Source organism: Peromyscus californicus, unplaced genomic scaffold (assembly GCF_007827085.1).
Source record: "Peromyscus californicus insignis strain IS unplaced genomic scaffold, ASM782708v3 Scaffold_8__1_contigs__length_139910024, whole genome shotgun sequence".
In the NCBI taxonomy this organism is placed as follows: Eukaryota; Metazoa; Chordata; class Mammalia; order Rodentia; family Cricetidae; genus Peromyscus; species Peromyscus californicus.
Genome location: NW_026294606.1, coordinates 27,777,489 through 27,797,402, shown reverse-complemented (window position 1 = coordinate 27,797,402; position 19,914 = coordinate 27,777,489). Strand labels below are relative to the sequence as shown.

The window sequence follows — 19,914 nt, the reverse complement described above, 5'->3', positions numbered from 1 at the left end:
GTGGGAGCATGAGGCTGCAATGGCTGGTCATATTGACTCTGAAGTCAGGGAATGACTTCAGTTCATCCTTTAATGGGGTTAAGGAGAGAAGGAAGAAGATTGACAGAGTGTTTGTGAGGTTGGAAAGGGGCTGTGCTCTATTTCTGGTGTAGGGAGATATGATGGATTATAGACAGTTTCACTCAGGGCTCAAGTTTACACCCATTGGCTCAATGGCCTTGCCCAATGGGAAATCTAAGTTCTGTCATCTTCATGGCCTTGACCATATGATCTCAGCCTGAGTTTCCTACTATGTTAGAAGGTAGCAGGAATGTCCAGGCACTTCACATCTATCACTCATTTCTTCTTCTCACTGCATAGGCCCATCAGGTGGACTCTATCTTCAGAACATGTCCAGATTGCCTTGCTCTTATCACTGCCAACACAACACTATCACCACATTTCAGCTGAATGATGGTTATAGCATCCTAACTGGTCTCCAAGGTTCATTCTTGCTTCTGTGTGTCTCTTCTCAACACAGCAGCCAGTGAGAGTTTTCTTATTCTTTAACTTAGAAAATTATCACTGTGTGTTTGTGTGGGGGCACAAGATACCATAGCATGTGAGTGGAGATCATAAGACAAGGTTCAGAAGTTGGATCTCTCCTTCCACCATGCAAGGGATGGAACTCAGGTTGCCAGGCTTGGTGGCAAGTGCCCTTACTTCCTAAGCCATCTCACCAGCCTCAGTATGGTCCCTAGTTAGGTCATGCTCAAAGCCTTCAAAGGAAACATCAATTGGAAATAAAGCCAAAGTTTGTACAGGGGCTGACATTCATTATAAGATTTAAGCCCATCAATTTCCATTGGTTGCTTTTCTTCCTAGTTGAGTCTGTTTTTGCTGCATCAAGTTACAGACACTTGGAAATTTATAAAGAAAATAGGTTTAGTTGTCTCATAACATTAGTGGCTGGAGCATCCCAACAGCATGGTGCTGGCATAACAGAAAGAGAACTGGCCATGTGCACAAGGGCCCTGCTTGCAAAGCAGCCTTGCTTTATAATAAGCCGCTCTCCCAGGAACTGACTCACTTCACAGACCAGTACCAACTCCTTCGAAGGTCAATTTGGCCCACAGCTCCTAATTATCTTCCACACGGTTCTGCCTTTTAAAGGCTCCACCTTCTCCTATCATCAGTCATCACACTGAGGACCAAGCAACACACACACAAGAATGGCTCCTCATCCTTCCTCGCTTCTCACTGAGCACATTTGACAACTTATGACGCCAATGGCTTCTTCGGGCGGGAATTCCCCCTGTCAGGTCTCTGTTCAACATCACTCTATGAGATAGTTTTTTTTAATTTTGTGATTGTGATACCCTCAGGGCCAGCGTGCCTCTCCCTCTTAATGTGCTTTGTATTTTCCTATCATACGTATAAGCAGATGATGCACTTGCTTAGCTTGCTTGGTTGTTTATTGCCTCACTCCTTTACACGACCAGAAACTCCACAAAGATGTGCACTCCCCTGTGTCCAGTACATGTGAGAGCCTGGATGCTCCAGTTTGCTTTCTGTGGCTGTGTTAAAACACCATGACCAAAAGTAGCTTAAGGAGGAAAGGGATATTTGGCCACAGTGGAGGGCAGCTAAGACAGGAGCCCAACCTCAGATTCCGGAGGTAGAGACTGAAGCAGAGACCATGAAGGAGTGCTGCTTACTGGCTTACTTCCTCTGCTTATGAGTCAGCTTTCTTATACAATCCAAAACTAGCAACCCATGGGTGGCACTCCGCACAGTGGGCTGGGCCCTCCTACATTAAACAGCAACCAGGAAAATGCCCCACAGACATGCTCACAGGCCAAACTGACGGAAACAACTCCTCCACCGAGGTTCCCTCTTCCCAGCTAAATGTCTAACTGACAAGCAAGATTAGCCTTGCAGGGAATGGTTAACAATCCTGTAGTGCCTGTATCACTCCCATATACAAATGAGGGGGAGAACCCGGAAAATTCAGGCAACCTGCCCCGGGACACACACCTTGAGGGCCTGTTCCCAGTGAGCATGAGAACTTTCCCCTTCGGTCCTTCATGTTGACTTCCTTTTTAGTGAGAAGCCTTTCCTCCCCCTTGGTGGGGAAGCGGGGGCAAATCTTCTAGTTTCCATAGAAAATGCCATGGTGATTTCTCCACTGCTAGCTACATCACCAAACCTAGGAACACTTATCTCCTTCAATTTGGGTTTCTTGGAATCTGAATTTTCAGGAGCAGTTTTTCATTTTCTCTGGGAAGCACATCTCTGGAGGTAGAGCTTAGACAGCTACAACATCTAGGGAGCTCAGGAACAACAGAGATGTGTGACTGGCTGGTTGGTTGGGTGTGGCCTGCTTTCCTGTCCCTGCCTTAGGAGCAGTATTGCTTCTGTACTCCCTTTCTTCTCTGTTTCCTACCACATGTCAGGTCCAGAGACCCAGTGCCCCAGATTGTCAAGTCCTTTCCAGTTCTCTCTGACTCAGCTCTCTGCCTACAGAAGTTCTCCTTGTGCCCAACTTGGGGCTAAATATTGAGCCCACCTAACACCCCCAGGAAAAATGAGACCACTCAAAACTGCAATCCCCAATGCAGGCGTCAGTGTGTCCATCCTGCCCTGCTTCAAATATCCTGAATTCTTATGGTGATGAAACAGCTCAGACAGACATATGGGAGGCAGGGGGGAATGGGCATGAAAAAGAACCCACTAGGGATGGCTCTGTGCAGACTTTGGGTTGGTACCTTGTATCTCTCAAGCTCCCTCTCCCAGTGGTTGTCCCTGGATCAGGCTGATCAGTTATAAAAACAGCTATGGAGAGAGAAGCTGGGCATGGCCCAGTGGATAAAGCTTTTGCCACAAAGCATAGGACCAGAGTCTAGACCTCTAGCACCCATGTTAGAGTTGGGCAGGCATGGTAGCTGCCTGTAACTGCAAGAAGAGACAGGATCCGGGGCACAAGAAGGGTACCTAGGGTAGGCAGGATTGGTGAGTTGCAGGTTCAGTGGGAGACTCTCCCTCAATATATATGGTGCAGAGGAATCACAGAAGATGCCTTAGGTTGATATAGCCTGTGTGACAAGTTAAGATCTCAGATGCACATTCTGTTTCAGAAGATCTGGTGGGGCCAAATGCTTGGGATGCTGGTGGTTCTGTGGGTTCATGGGCCAGACTCTAAATACCAAGAGGTTAGGTTCATTTAATTCTCCAATTCATGGGGCTCTAGACTTAGAAGGTTTCAACATTTGTTTCTGTTCATGAGACACAAAGATGAGAAGATTGGGGGTTTTCTAGACCCTTCCCTCAACGTGTCCCCCAATAGTGGGATCTAGTGAGAACCAGAGAGCTCTGACAGTGTTGACAGTGAGATAGAGACAGGTCCTGAAGAAACCCACATATTTGTTAGCTTACAGGAAAAGGGCTCCAGTGTCATTTCAAACGCCTCATTCTTGAATTCTTTCTTGGAGACCCCGGTGTAGAACGTGATGTTGCCCGAAAGATAGGCCAAGATGGTGTACCGGTTGGCGCTATTGTTCTGGAAGGTGATGGTGACCTTGAAGTCCTTTCCCAGCACAGCATTTCCCACCTCAAAGTCCATGTCCACATCAGACCTTGGTTTGACAACACCTTCAGTGTTGAGGGCCTTTTTAGCTCCGTACATCAGGGCGGTTTCAAGGGCCAGTCTCTCTTCTTCTTGACCTAGGAGAGAGCCACAGATAATGACAAAGAGAGGGAAATAACACTCCATTGAGAAGACACTGACCTAAAATCACTCTGCGACACCCTTGCTGATGGCCCCTGAAAGCCCATCAACCTTTCTGGGAGGTAAGTGCAATCACCATCACTGTGTTAGGTTCTGCAAAACCAAGTTTCCAGATAGGTAGTGGCTACCCAGGCTGCCAGGACACTTGGTGGCTGGGCAAGGAATATCTGCTATGAGGGTTACTAAGGGGTTTGCATCCATGGTCAATTCTCTGGAGTTGTTATTTCTGGGCTTGGCAGGTGCCAATTTGCTTCCCTCCCTGAGTCCCAGCCATGGAGTTAGAATTTAGGGTCCTCTAAGCAAAGATATTGGAGACAGTGGCCACTTGCTATGCCACCTCCTGCCATGGATGCTTCCTTCAGCCCATAGAATTCCCTGCACCCAAACAGGATGTGCCCCCCTCAGTCGTCCTCCTGTTTAATCCTTTCCATTAGCTCTTTCTTATGCTGACTTTGGGGCTGGGAGGGGTCCTTCCATATCCTTCAATACCTCCTGCAGTGCCCACCAGCCCAAAAAGCGTACTACTTCAAGGCACTAGGCTCTAACAAGTTATTAAGCTCCCCCTGCCCAAGGACTCCTGGGTCAGACCCCTGGAGGAAGCCTGATTCAACCTGCTGAAAGGGCACAGCTTTCCTGAGCTCACAAAGGTGTGGAGGAGAATCCCTACAGCTTTGTTTCCTCAAGATCTCCCGGTTGTCTCTCAGTGAGCCCAGAGTTTTGAGGCAGCACTGTTGGAATGCCCTTCTATTGTAACACAATCCGCAGGGTAGGTCCTGATTGAGCAAAATGTCTTCTGGTGAGTTTCTGGAAGGGTGGTGGTATGGAGGGGGGCAGGAGAGAGAAAGGATGTGCTCTATGAAGAAGAAGGAGAGAAAGTGGAGAAGGAAAGAGGGAGAGGAGACAAGCATGGTAGTGTGCATCTGTAATCTTCACGCTTGGGAGGCTGAACCTAGGCTACCTAGTGAGATCCTGCTTCAAAAACCAAAGACTGGGGATACAGCTCAGAGGAAGAACACTTGTCTAACATGAACAAGGTACTGAGCTCCATACCCACCTCTTCAAACACACACACACACACACACACACACACACACACACACACACACACACACACACACACACAAGAGTTAGCAAGACAGAGAGAGGGGGGCAGAGACACATAGAGAGAACATGCTAACACAGAGAAAGAGAGAGAAAAGCAGAGACAGAGAAGAGAAATAAATAGTATGAGCAGGTGAGGAAGCAGGAAACAGGGACATAAGTGTGGCCTCAGAGGAGCTGTGCTCAGACCCTGACTACCCGACAAGGTGTAGACTAACAGTACTTGCAAAGTTTGGATGAAGTACTTGGCTACGAGGGCAGGCTGTTGGAAGTACAGAAGATGGGTGGCCCTTTCTTTTCTATCCTAAGCATCTCTGTATATAGATTCTTTCATGGTGGAGGACAGAGATGAAAGATGGAGGCCAATTCTTTGGCTTATGAAAGCTAGGCATGAGGATGGCTGGTGGGTAAAAGATCACTTTAAGATAAGAACACTGGCTTTTCCAATCATGCTAACTTAGAGATGTTGTCTTCTACTACACCAAGAATTAGATTGGAAAATAATAATTGAATTCAATGATGTCGAAGAGGCCAGTAGATGCTATTAACTATCACTAAATGCTAATTATGTGGCAGGCTGTGGGATGGGTGCTTACTTGCAGCAGTTCTGTTAATCCTCATAACAACCACAGTCTAGGCAATATGAGCACTACCAGTGATACAAGGGAACATACATCACAGGAATATTAGGCAGATCAGAGGGAGTAGGTGTGTAATAAATGGAAACTAGTCTGGAAGGGCAGAGAAAAAAAATAGGTGTTGTATACATTTTGTGTGTGTGTGTGTGTATTTGCTATAAACTTCTCTATCAAGCCTACAAGAACGTGCCAGAGACAATAGGTCTAGAACCAGAACTGGTGCAGGCACATGTTTATAGAGTCACCAGAGGAAGACAGGAAGGGAGGATAGGAAAGCCCAGCCATGGAAGTTCAATAAACTACTTTAGCAGCGATCAACTGGCAAACAGGTCCACGAGAAGGAGAGCGTTAACAATTATCACTTTGGATGGGGGCCAAATACACATTTAGGCAAAACACAGGAAGCCCATTGGAGCAGCAGGCAAAGCACCAGAGAGGAGCTGCCCCAGGAGAGAGGAACTGAGCTGACCCAGGTGAGAAAGGGGCAAAGAGAGGTTTGTGCTCTGAGCTATGTGACAGGCTGTCTCAGTGGTGCAACCTGGATTCTCCTCCTGTCCCCTGTGAGCAGGGCAGTTGCAGGCTGGCAGAGGCTGTTCCAGGTAGGGGAGATTGGCAAGGTTTTGTCAAGGCCTAAGCGAGTCATTCCCGCTTCCCAGCAGCTCCAATCTGTGTTCTGGTGTTGGGGCACCAGTAACAAGTTCTCTAGAGCTGGCCTCTGCTTTCTGAGATGCCTCTGTGTTCTGCAGGGGCAAGGTTGAATCACCTTCCTGGGAACTAGGGTGTTAAGGAGCCCTTTTGTGTTAGGTGAAGCTTCCTCTCACTGTCACGGTCTTAGTCTCCACGTGCTCTCCTCCATGTTTCTCCCATTACTTTGTGAATGTAGCCCCAGACTCCAGTCCTCACACTAACATGTTTATGCTTTTCTTTCCTTTTCATTGGTATAGTTCTTGCCCTGTGTGATGTCACACCTTCCTTACTGGAACACAGACTCCAGGAGGGCCAGGATGCTGTCTGTCTTGTCTACCTCTGTATCACTAGGCCCAAGTCCTGATAGGCCCTGAGGATCTGGAGGAGGGGGGCTTGCAGATACATGCTGCTTGCAGCACAAGGCAGAACTTTTTGTCTCTACAAACGCTGCTGTGGAGTGCACCCAGGTTAGCTGACCTGCGAGAGCACCACCCCAGTGACCACCCCTTTGGCTGTTTCATAACCCTGGAGTCCTGCAGACAGATATTGGACACTGTGCTTGGCACTATTAAGAAAAAGTCCTTCAAGGAGGGAGGGAGGGAGGGAGGGAGAGAGAGAGAGAGAGAGAGAGAGAGAGAGAGAGAGAGAGAGAGCTTCACTCAATGGTACAGAGGGATGAGTGAAGATCTATCACAATATAGATTTGTGGATCACAGATGCTGTCATATGGGACCTGGAGACATGAAATACGCCTAGCTTGCCAGGGTGGCACGGGAGCCCTTTTTCAGCATGGTGAGCAAAGACAGGAGGTCACGCAAGAGCCTGGCTATAAGGAGGAAGTGACAGTGGTTCACCTGGCCGCTGATCGTCTGTAGATGGTCTGACAGTATAGCAAGAAGACCAAAATGTCACCTAGCAGGGCTTTGTGGGTTATTCCTGGAATGTTCTGGAAGCAGTGGGAAGACAGAAGGCTGTTTTCCCTGCTTTGGTGAGCTCAGGCTTACGTCCTGGAGTACTGCTTTTGTAGAGAGAAGGGGTTACACTGAGGAGGGAGTGGTAAGCTACAGCTAATGTTCCAGCAGAAACAGTCATAGTCTGCAATACTCTAAGCACTACAGTAGCAGTGGAAGCACGACTATTAGAAGGGGAAACTAACTCTCATCGGACCCTCAGCATGAATCAGGCTCTGTGCTAAGGTTTTCTACATGACTACGGAACCAGAGAGAAAAGGTGCACTTGGATTTGCCACCTCATTACCAGGAAGCTAAATTTGGGGGCATAGTGGTTGTATTCATTAGAGTAGAAAGTGAAGAATGAATGGACAGGACAAGGGCGGGGAGAGACAGGGAGTAGGATTTGGGAATATTTGGCTTCAGGTTTCTGTGGCACGCTCACCTAAGGCCTGTGGTGAGATGCAGACTTGGGAGTGATCACTGCATCTGTGATCATGGCTACCCAGGCAGAACATAAATTTGGTAGGCATGAAACCCACAAAGGGTAGCCGAAATCAAGGGGCATTCAGAGGGGATTGGGGAAAGGCAAGCTAAGTGTTGTAGAAGACAGAGACACAAGGGGCGTAGGTGCGGTGGAACCGTGAGAGAGTTCTATCACAGAAACAAGAGAAGTCAAGGAAGGGTGAACACCACCAGGAAGCTTGGCAGGGAAGCAGGATGGCACCTGTGGACACTCATCCCACACGCCGCTGTGCAGCTAAGAGCTTCTTCAAGGGTGTTCTGTTCACAGATGTGGCCCAGTGGGACAGGGATGGACAGGAAAGGAACAGACCAGATAAAATTTCCTCCAGTTCTCTCAAGATGGTGGCTGGCAGATAAGGAAGAACACAGAATGAGCATGTGCAGAAAGGAATACAGTGTTGCAAACAGTTTTGTTTAGAGGAATAACTGAATATAGGAGATGCCTAATTGTTTATTGGAGGGAGGGAGGGAGAGAGAGAGAGAGAGAGAGAGAGAGAGAGAGAGAGAGAGAGAGAGAGAAGCAATAGCTGGAGTAGTGGTTGAAGTAAAGAGGTCCAAATACCATAATAAAAGAGGACATATTGCCACAGAACACTTTTCAGAATTCTGGTTTTCAAAGCTTTAACATTTTTTAATCTTACATTTAAAAAAAAGTTAAAATTGGTATTAAGTTTTAGTTGAAGTGAAAAATAATCTCTTCACAACTAAATTATAGATCAGTGCATTCCTGCATCTAGTGTAACTTCTTTTTCGTCCTCACTCATCTCCATAGATATAGATATAGTGTCCATCCTTAGTATATGTGGATTCAGAGAAGTTATAGAAGATGTACCATAAGAATCGGAGTGGCTTTTTAGAAGCCCAGTGCTGGTGGTGCGACGCCTTACACAGCCTTGGTGCAGTGGGGAGGGGCTTGGACCTGCCTAGGCTCAGTGTGCCGGCCTCTGCTGACTCCCCATGAGAGACCTTGATTTGGGGGATGTGGGGATGTGGGGTGGCTTGGGAAAGAGGGCTGGGGGTGGGAGGAGGGAGGAGATGGGATCTGTGGGTGGTATGTAGAGTGAGTAGAAAATTTCTTAATTAAGAAAAATGAAAAAAAAAAAAAAGAATCAGAGTAGCCAAGCCACACCCAAGAGCAATCACTGCTGGCTTTTATCGTATGCCTAGAACAGACATCAATAATCAACCCTTCTCTCCAGGACATGCTGATGAAGTCCCCAGAGTCCCAGAATAGCATTCCCCTGGGATGTTTGCCCAGTTAGAAGGTGAAGTGTGTGTGCCATCCTTGATGAAGAAATGAATTCTCCACTTGGGACCAAATCTTAGCCGAGAGAGTGATTGAAATATTTCTTACAACTAATCACGTGTTAGGAGTTCTAGTTGGTTTAAAACACCTACCACCCTTTCTCCGAGTCTCACCTTCTTGCTGAGGTGTGGCTCTGGACCTCAGAAGTCTCCCCCATAGAGAGCTGGGCATTGTGTTTTAACATTTGGATATCACAGGTCAAGCCTGAACTTCTCTCTCATAGACAAGTTTGTGTCTTCCTCTCTTAGCATCCAGTCCTGCCCCATTCCTAATTGGTCCCCACTGTTACCTTGGAGGTGACAGTTAATGGTGACCAGGCTCTGCTGCATGCTTTTATCTCTTGCCAGTAGTTTTTACCGCTGCTTTCATCTCACATCTGGTCCCATGGCTAAGCACTGCTCACAGGCAAGGGTGAGCTCATCTCTCATGCACTCAGCCATCTACTATCTCATCAGTAGAAAAGAAAAGCAGTTTACGCTCTTATTCTGCTCTACCCATTTTCCTGAACAACTCTTTCCCCGGCACAACTTGAAATACTTATTTACTATTCGGATAAGAGTTCTGATGGTGCTGGGACTCGAACCAGGCAAGTGCTGTACTACTGAGCCCAGACTCAGGGTTTCAGTCACACTGAACACAGTAGGCACCAATTCATCGTGTTGAACAAGTGGCTACATCATGACCTCATGGCATTTAGGGGGCCATTAGATTGGGACCAAATGAATTGTTCATCAGTTTTGCTCAGACACCAATATGGCACAGACACAGGTTTGTGTCATGAGTACTGTGAGCATTTCAGGGCCCTTTCTGGTTGGATGTCCTTCTTCATACCTGGGTCATCTGCCTACCCCATGTCACAGCCCCTCCTTCCGGCATGACAAAGACTGGATTCTGCTTTGCTCCACAGCAAGCCAGACAGTAGGTCTGGGGGGTCCCCAGCTCCATGCAATTGTGCTGTGTGGTTAAGAGCGGGCTGCTGAGTGGCTGCAACGGATCCACCTGGTTCTTCCACATTCTCTAAGAAGTTTCCCTTTTGCCTTTTCAAGTCTTTTTCTTTGCATCTCAGTAAGAGAGTGCATTGCTTGCTTGTGTGGTTTCATTGTGTTTATATTGCTTTTAACTTCCCTTCTAGAGAAAAGTCAAAACACCTAGAGGAGGGAGAGAGGTTTTCTTTTGTGTGTTTATGTTGTGCAGTGGATGACAACCAAATGCAGAGATGGAACCATTTCAGAAAAACAGTAAAAATTCACGAGTTCAAATGACAAAATTTCTAAACTTCAACACTGCACACCTGTCTCAGTTCAGCAGGCTTTGTCTTTATAATGCAAATTGTTTTTGTAAATAAGAGCAAGAAGGCAGTATAAAACATTTAAAACAAACCCTGTACACATTAGCACTTTAGGAATGCCAATGAATATTTAGCATATGCTAACTAGTCATAATTTTTATCCATTCACTAAAATAAATGCCACTTTTAAGAATCTCTGGAGGTGAACCATTTCTAAAAGATATTGTATCTTTTTGCTCTCAAAACATTCTCACCCAGCATTCTCACCCAGCTGGCACTGGGCACTCTAAGCTAGATGGGGTATGGAGGCCCGCAGTACCTTAAACATCCAGCGCTGTTTCACATTCCCTGTCTTTGACTATGGTTCCACTGCCTGGAACACCCCCACCCCACCCCCATCCACCCACCCTCCTACCTCTATCCTCCTCAGACCCACCCTTGCCCCACCATTCAGTTCTCTTTAAATGAGGTATTTTCCTAAGCCTCATTTCTTTGGACTCTTTTGATAGGACCCAGTGTTCCTGTTTCCACAATTTCTTTGTATAATGATTCTACCTCTTGTGTGGGGACAGAAACTTCGTCCTGTTCACTGTTAGGATTGTGGAGATAGTATTGATTGAGAGATAACTGAACACAATAGCACCATTTGACACCATCCTACACAATAAAAGTTAACAACCCTCCATCAAAACATTACTTTGTGATTGAAACCGGCCTTCAACCCAATTGGCCTACATTAGTGAGACTGCACTATCTTATCAATCATATGTATCAGGTTTCCATGGCAACCTAATGAAATAATGTGTTAAAAATAATTTGTAAAGTACTCAATAAAATGTGAAGCAGTGACTTAAATTTCTATTATTTAGCTAAATTGATATAATACAGATAGTGTGTAATGGGATTACTTATAATTATGGTTCATAGGAGCAAGAATACATTCTATAGCACTAAATGGAATTTGAAAACTCACTTCACAAGCTATGTGAAGGGAATTCTGCTCAAAACAAGCAAGCAAAATAATGAAGAACTGTGGGTGTCTGTTGCTTGTGAGAGTTTATGTTTCTGCCCTTAATACCAGATGCTGCAAATGCCAGAGCATTCTCTAGAACATATTTCATCTTGACAGTGAATAAGTACTAAATGGAATTGGAAAAAAATGTATTTGGTTGTAGTAAATTACCTTCTTGAAATTTGTAAGTATCAGTGATATCCTGCATGCCATCTCCTCCAATTTGTTTGGTCACAATTAATTTCCCAATGTGGGTGGCATCTACGGCTTCTACCACATGAGTGCCATCTTTCTTAGCTGTAATGTAAACAAGATCGCTGTTGACCTGGAAACAGGAGAAGGGAACATTAGCCATCATCAAATGTTTTTGTTACTAATTACAATATTCCCAATAGCTAAAACATGTAATTAACATGGATGCTCACGAGTGCGTGAACAGGTTAAAAAAAATGTGGTACCCATACACAAGGAATATTATTTAGCCACAAAATGCATAAAATCCTGTCATTGTAGTAGTACAGGTAGTACTAGAAGACGTTATGTTAAGCGAAAAAAGCCAGATATAGAAAGACAAATACCACATGTTCTCACTTGTTTGTGGAAACTGAAATGCTGATCTTGAAGAAGAGAATGGAATAGGGTTTACTAGAGATAAGCAAGTGAAGGAAAGGGCATGAAAAATGTTCAGTCAGGGCAACACAATACAGTTGGAGTGATCAAATTCCTTCTGATTTTCCTATGGCAGCGGTTAATACAATCTGTGATACACATTTATATGTTGAGAAGAGAAGAAAGTTCCCAGCACATGAAATGACTGAAGAGCTGGGATTATTATCATTTGACATCACTCATTGTCATCTCAAACCATACAGAGATGCACAAACATCATGTCTCAATCAGGAAAAAACAAAGCAAATTTCTTGTCTCCAAAATCGTTCATGTTCGTGTTGTAGACATTCAGACCCTAGACTTGGTGTGGTCCTTTCTTCAACTGAAGTGAAGCCAGCAGGCGAGCTTCTTTTAGAAACGTTCTGGGGCCAGACATATGGCTCTGCCAGTAAAAGTGCTTGCCACTCAAGCCCGAACACCCGAGTCTGATTCTCAGATCCCATGTAAAGATGCCAGGACAGAACCAATTCCACAGAATCCTCTGATTGCCATATACTTGCCATAGCATGCCTATGTCCTCACCCTCATCTCTGTCTCTGTCTCACACATACATATACAAACAAATAAATAAATAGATAAAAATAAATGGCTAAATAAAGAAAGAATTTAAAAAGTTCTGAAGAGGAATCCTCTTTGGATCAGTCACGAATGAAGGGAAAACATCTTGGGCAGGTGTTATCTCATCATCAAACATTTCTTTCTTTCTTTTCCTTTCCCTTCTGGTAAATTCAACCCTGTTTGGGGAAAACTGGAAGCATGGTGTTCACTTCTTACTTTCCTGGACCCTGCTAAATCAGCAAAGGCTGTGTAATCTATTTGTAGGAGGGAAGAAAGTCAGCTAAGTGGCTTCCTGGGAAGAATTCTGATCTCTGCAAAAGGAGAGAGGGACATGGCAGAGTCTGCCCTCCTAAGACATCCCTTAGATGGCTTCCTGGGGAGTGACATACTGCTTGGAGCTGTTGTCTACCTGGAACAGTGAAGAAAAGCTTGGTCAGACATGAGAAACTTGCTGGCCCCATGAGCCATTAGAGGGACCAAGTTTGGACTGCCAACTTCAGGCTTTCTTAGATAAGAATAAATTCTTGTCTGTTTCAGTCATATTAACTTTGTTTCTTGTAGCAAAACATATTTTAATTGAAAACTATAATTAAACCATCCAGGAGAAACTTAGACAATTTCTGGTGATTCAGCATCTAAACTAGGCTGTTTGTAGAAACTGGAGACAGTGATGAATCCTGGGATGAAGCTGAACCCACGCTCTTCCAAGGTTCTGTGTCCCCATTGTGCTTTCTAGAGGCAGTGACACATGTGTCTGAAAGCTTATTTCCCAGGCCCCTATTGTGGTGCTCAGACTCTCTGTTTTGGAGTTCTGTTTATTATCAGGGCATCACGTGGGAAACAGAAACACTGCCAACAGTCATGGGTGTAGTTACTGGATGTTTTTCCAGCCCTCTCCCAGCTTAGCTCCTGCTCCTTTAAGTGAAGCAATAAAAGCACCTTCCTCACAGGATTACTGGCAGAATTAACTGAAATAAAATGCACGTGAACTACTTACCATAGTGCCTGGCATCGAGGTAACACTCAGTAAATGTTATCGATAATTATGTATTATTTAATAGCTTTCTCAGATAGTGTCCAAAGTGCCAGAGCCCTAATGTTGAGCAAAATAGATCTGGTCCTTCCATTATAGAGTTGACACTGTGATGGGGGAGACTGGGGAGTTGGAATCATTTGAGTGTGTGTGGGAGACTTAAAAACAGGTAGATGTCTTAGTAAGGAGGCTTGGGTGGCGTTCTAAATATATTATATTTTAAAGTGGTCTCAGATGACTCTAGTAAATATCCAGGCCTGAGAACTTCCAGAATACAATGCAATGAGCACAGTGAGAGGACAACTCCACAGTTCTTCATGAGTGCATGGAGTAGTGTGGAGTTGGCCAAAGAGTGACAGGTGGACATACACAAGACACATAGGAGCCTATGAGCTAAAGAACGAGGCAAGGAAGGCAGAAGACAGACAGGTGAAAAGACCCTCAAGTTCCAGAGAGATGCTGGATTAGCCATGGGAAGCCTGGGCTCCGACACTGGTTGTGGCCCTGCCGGAAGCCATGTTAACCTCCCTGAATTTCAGTTCTGGTTTCTGTAACATGAAAACCCATCCTTCTTGCCCTGCTAGTTTCATAGGAATCTTTTAGTCCAGAATGAGATAAGATCTGTGTGAACATGACTTGAAAAGTTCCTAATTGACTAAAACTGGCATGGCCATTATGGGAGAGTGGTGGGAACATGATGATGTTCTCCTAACTTTAAAATTTGAGATTAAAGAGAACAACTTTCCACACTTCCTCACAAAATGTTCTGAATTTACATGAATCTGGCCTCGGCTAAGGAGGATGTAGTCAGCACTGGGTAAATGCCCACAGTGTTTCAAGATATCTTGTAGTTGATAAAGTAAGCCTTGAATATCATTCTTACAAAGTCTGTATTATTCTATTTGCTACATATGACACTACAGAGACTCATCAGGGCAAGCAAAGTTTTGTAGGCATGTATAGCTACAATCTCTGAGCCAATCCATAGCCCATGCTCCTAATCTTTACCTTGACTGCTCCACAGCCTATTTGACTGGTCAACAGTATGTCTCTTTGACCTCCACTTTGGTCTAGTATTCCATGGCCCATCCTCGACCTTCACCCTAAACTAGTCCTTGACCTCATCCCCTTGAACTTTGTCCTGGGCTGGCCCTATCCCCTTGAACATCATTGTCTACTTCCTCTCCCACCTAGGCACTACCATGTTCGGGGTTTGATGAAATGCAAGACTGAGATGTGATATCCGCAAGTAGAGCAAGAAAGGACCGACAACTACCTAAGAAATGTTTGTCCCTTTGGGGACGTTTAAATGAGCTTCCTGGCCGGGCGGTGGTGGCGCACGCCTTTAATCCCAGCACTCGGGAGGCAGAGCCAGGCGGATCTCTGTGAGTTCGAGGCCAGTCTGGGCTACCAAGTGAGTTCCAGGAGAGGCACAAAGCTACACAGAGAAACCCTGTCTTGAAAAACCAAAAAAAAAAAAAAAAAAAAAAAAAAAAAAAAATGAGCTTCCTGAGAATGTTAGCTTCCCTTTTGTAGCGACAACACAAGCATGGCAGCTGCTCCCCTACTTTCAAGCTCCCAGAACACCGATGATAAACATCCCCCTTATCACAATCTTGTCGTGCCTCACAGCTTCCCAGGAGGATGAGGTCAAATGTGAAGTGACTAAGTCCTGGTCTCTCCTATCCCATGGCTGAAACCTCAGGCCAGCCAAACCACACTGTCCCTTGTGGGAAGAGGACAGAAGTAGCATGTGGCTGAGATGGCATTTCTATAATGTGTACTAGGGGTGGGAGATGGCGGCACAGTGCCTCCAGCATGCTTTCAGTCCAGCTGTGGTTGGTGTGCCAGTTCTGTATCCATGTTTAAAGATGAACTATCTAGGTCCTCAATAAGATGCAGGTGATAGGCCATAGCTGCAGCCAGCTGCCGAGGCTAGAGCAGTAGTTACGAATAGGTACACTGCAGTGAATAATGGCTTCAGGCTGTGCTATTTTCTCTGAACATGGGATAGATAGTATCTTTGATAGAGGGGTTAGTAGGTAGATCAGTACTGCTTGTCAAAGGTCTCTTTGCACACATATTTTGATGTTTGTTTTTAACAGTTATTTACTTTTTTTGTTCATGTGTGAGAGTGGCATGTGTGGAGGTCAGGGGACACCTACAGGAGTCAGTTCTTGCCTTCCACCATGTGGTTCCTGGGATTGAACTCAGGTTGTCAGACTTGGCAGCAAGCATCTTTACTCACCAAGCCATCTTGGCAGCTTCTGGTGTTCGTTTTTGCACAAGTTATCCTTGTATACCTCAGCTTGGCCTAGAACTCACTATAGAGCCCCGACTGGCTTCTGATTTGGCCTTAGCCTCCCAGGGACTGGGATTACAGGTAGGTACCTACACCTGGTGTGTGAAGCCTCTGTTTGTGGCCGATCTTGGCTTTTGTTTGTTCTGAATGGAATCCATCTTAGTGAATACCTTAGTCCCTCCTCTGTACTCCAAGAGACTGTGGCCACATAGAGCCAGGCTCCTGCTGTGACAGCTGATGCTACCTTCACAGCATGGCACTTTTGCCTCTGGTCAGACAGGGTGCTTCCTGTGCATATTGTGTTGTCTGTCAGGTCCTGAGGGCTCAGGGAGGTGGGCTAGACCCTTGGCAGGCTAGAGGATTTTTGCAAACTTGTTGCTGGTGCCCACAGCATGGTGCCCTCCATGTTCTTTGCTGCTGGGCATGGAGATGCCTTCTAGAGTGCAGGACCCAAGGACAAGGTCTCTTTGCTTTGTCCATTTATTGGTGGAAACAAGCTTGCTGTAGGCCCCACAGAGAAAGCAATGCTTCCTCCAGAGCATACTGAGGCCCTGGATTCCTGCTCAACCAGGGGCCTCTTGGCACAGCTGTTAAACACTTAACCCTGTACTTGCCATTTGTAGCTTATGAGTATGGGAGGCTGGTCCTGCTCTGTGAGTGCTCTCAGCAGGTCACACATGTTAATGTCCCCCACAAAGACTCACAGCACAAGCTGGGACCTCATCTCCAAGATGCTGTTCCTACCGGCATTCTCTGTTTGCTGTATGTATGTGTGTGTTCATTCATTCATTGCAGCAGATATTGCTTCTACTGATGAGAATACAGGAGACCCTATCTTCACGGAGCTTCTATATCAGATGGTGTGTGTGTCTGTGTGTGTGTCCGTGTGTGTTGTATGGTTTATGTATGTGTTGTGTATGTATATTTGAGACTCAGTGGTGTGCATGTATATGTATAGTATGTGTGTAAATACACTTGTCTATGAATGCATGTGTGTGTGCATGTATGTATGTAGTATGTGGTATGTGAGGGGTGTGCGTGTATGTGACTTGCATGTGTATGTACATGCATGTGCATTAGTGTGTGTATGTCCATTTGGGGTGAGGTGGTAAAGAGGGCAGCAAGGTCCACTGGAGGAAGTAGAGGTAGACAAGGATGATCTTTCCAAAGAAGCAATTCTTTACTGAGAACCACTGAGGCAGGTGAACATTGGAACTCAGATGGCTTCAGACTGAACGCCGTTCTACTTTCCATTTACCTCTTCAGAAGCCCTGAGCCATGCTGTTTTGGGGAGGGAGGTGGCACCTGAGTCTCTGGACCTGAGGGAACTCAATGATGTGAAGAAAGCATGTGGATCGAGGGGCAGAGAATCCCAGGTGTGGATACTCAACATCCTCTCTTCTGTCCCTTTCTATGTAAAGTAGGGGAGAAGAAAGGGGAGGACATTTTCCATGTCTCTTTCCTCTTTCAGGCTCTATTTTTCACTCAGAGGCCAAGGAAAGTCCTAGAAAAGCTGACAATCAATGAGCTGGATGGCCTGGAAGCTGGTAAGGAGTGGCCAGGATGTCAGCATGCTGAGGCAACAACAGGCAGGCCACCAGCTGACATCCCTCGGGCAGGAAGAGGAAGTGTGACACACAGGTGGAGGAAGGGAAGGAGCGTCAGCTTCAACCTGAGTCATGGAGACTCATACTAAAGTCATCCACTACCCCGATGGGGCCCTGGCGAGCACCCCCAAGAGAAGAAACCTCATATGCTTTTAGGCAGCTCATATATCTCTGCCAGATAGCTTGGCCCTGGAATCCAGCCCAAGCTAAAGCAACAGCCTGCACCCTCCGACAAAGGAGCCTCTGCTGCAGCTAGAGAGGGCAATTATCTGCAAATCCTGATGACATTCCCAACACCCTGATCTATATTTAATAACAGCAAAAAGCGCTTGCATTAACAGCTATTAGGCCCTTCACTACTGCAAGGAGGCCGGCCTCTCTCCTTCTTTGTAGCAATAAAGCACAATAAAAATATAAAAATAAAGCTTCATGGGTTTCAGAGTGATCTCCCATTAAGAGATTCTCGGAGTGTCATAAACTGTCAGATGACAGCAGGGGAGGTTTGTACGAATTTTCAAATGCCAAAGTGAAATCAAATGGATAAAACTCCTAGCACAGTAAGGCTGGTCTCCTGAGGCATCTAGAAACTGCACTGGCAGGTACAGTGTATTCTTTCTATGTGTTTCACATCTGTGATTTCTGCTGTCTGAATGCTGACACTTACTTCCAACGTACTTTTCAATGCTCTCCCTCCTTTCCTGGTGACTGCTATTTGTCTAGCTCGGGTTTGTTATGCTTTGAATGAGAGTGTGCCTCACGGGATCATGTGTTTGAACACTAGGTTCTCAGCTGGCAGCATGGTTTGGGGAGGCTGTGGAACTTTCGGGAGCTGGGTCCAGCTGGAGGAAGTGAGTTGCTCAGGCAGGCCAACCCTGCTTCCAGTACACTTCCTGAAGTAAGGCAGTCAATTGCTTCATGTTTCTGCCTCCGCTGCCATACCTTCCACGTCATAACGGACTGTTCCCCCTCCAACCACAAGCCCAAATAAATTTCTCTTCCTTGAAGATATTTTTTTCAGGTGTCTTCCTGTTTTGCTTAGAGTACCATCAAACCCTTCCCATCTCCACCATGGAGAGACAATCCAATTTTTCAGGTAGGTCCCCTATCTTCAGTGACAGTTCCAGCCAACCCATGTTCCACAGGCTGTCAGTGCCCTGGCTGATGCCTTTGGCATTGATAATGCTCCCTAGCTTATAGAAGAAAGGATTAAATTTTTCAAGATGTGAAGATCCTCACATAGGCCTTTAGCCTTTATCTTTGTTTGATACCCTGATACATCGTTAGTATGCTGGTGACTCTGTAGAGCTGTTAGCTGTCCACACTTGGATGCTCATGGCATCCCTCTGCCTGAAATTTCTTTCCCCCCCTCAACTTCTTCCTTTCTTTCAAATTTATTTATTTAATGTGTGCACCATGTTGTGTATATAGAGGTTAAAGGACAACTTGTGGGAGTTGGTTCTTGCTATGTGGGTCCCAAAGATTGAACTCAAGTCATCAGGCTTGGCAGCAAGTGATTTTACCCACTGAGCCATCTCACTGGGCCCTTCGGACTTCTCTCTAGTCTCCTTTGTCTGAATAAGCATTAACCGTTGCTCCTTTCCCTGTAACCCTGCAGCACTGTACTCTTAGGACTATGGCCATAAGATGCTCTTTGGCTTTGGGTGAGATTATATTTGACTAGACTCATTGTAAATTGAAGATGTGATAAGATGAAAATGCATTCCATGTAACTCCTCTACAGAACATCTTAGCTGAGTGTCAGGACACATTGTAGGGTATCTGCTATTTTCCCTGTGGTTGTGGGGTGACTGGGAAATGCAGCTTGCTGCTACCCAATATCATCTGAGACGATCTATGGGTTAGATTCAAGAAGAGATCCAAATTCAAAATCCAAAGTGCTGTTTCTGTTGAATTTGTATTTCTTTGCACCATTACAAACTTAAAAGATTATAAGCAGAGTTATCCTGGGTCAGGGTCTATCTGTATTTACACAGGGAATCCTGGTTGCCAGGTCACTTCCTGCCTTAAGAGTGTTGAGGTCTTTTCTGTCCTTCAGTTCCTAGCTCCATTTTCTCAATGAATGCATCTCTATGTACAAAAGCAATCTTATTGCTCATACAACAGTTACTTTCATGTGTTGTTAGTATTGTTACATTTAACTACCACCGTGTGGATGGATGTACTGACATAGTCCCCTCTGAGGCTATACATCTCAAGGACCTGGGCCTCTGAACTCCCCATAGCCTTCCTTGATGTGAGTTAATATTAAATTTCCAGATTGGCTGCTGGCCTAAACTCAGGTGCCCACCTGATTTCAAAATTCAGCACTCCTTTTTACTAGCTAAATTATTGGGGCAAAGATATTAGGCACTCTGCTTTTCTTTGCCTTGATTTTCTTTTCTGTTGAGTGGGGAGACTTGCAATACTCATTTTAAAAGGGCTGCTGTGAGCATCAAACAGCCAGCAGAGTGA

At 45.6% G+C, this 19,914-nt stretch overlaps 1 protein-coding gene across 1 annotated transcript in view; it reads right to left on the bottom strand.

The window, feature by feature from the left end:
* The window catches only part of F13a1 (coagulation factor XIII A chain), a 160,634-nt gene that overhangs the window by 27,560 nt on the left and 113,160 nt on the right, over positions 1-19,914 (bottom strand). The window contains exons 11-12 of the mRNA XM_052727628.1: positions 11,445-11,598; positions 3,415-3,702 (exon numbers count right to left, since the gene is read on the bottom strand). Of these exons, the coding sequence (XP_052583588.1) occupies positions 3,415-3,702; positions 11,445-11,598 (442 nt within the window). The remainder of the gene's footprint in view (positions 1-3,414; positions 3,703-11,444; positions 11,599-19,914) is intronic.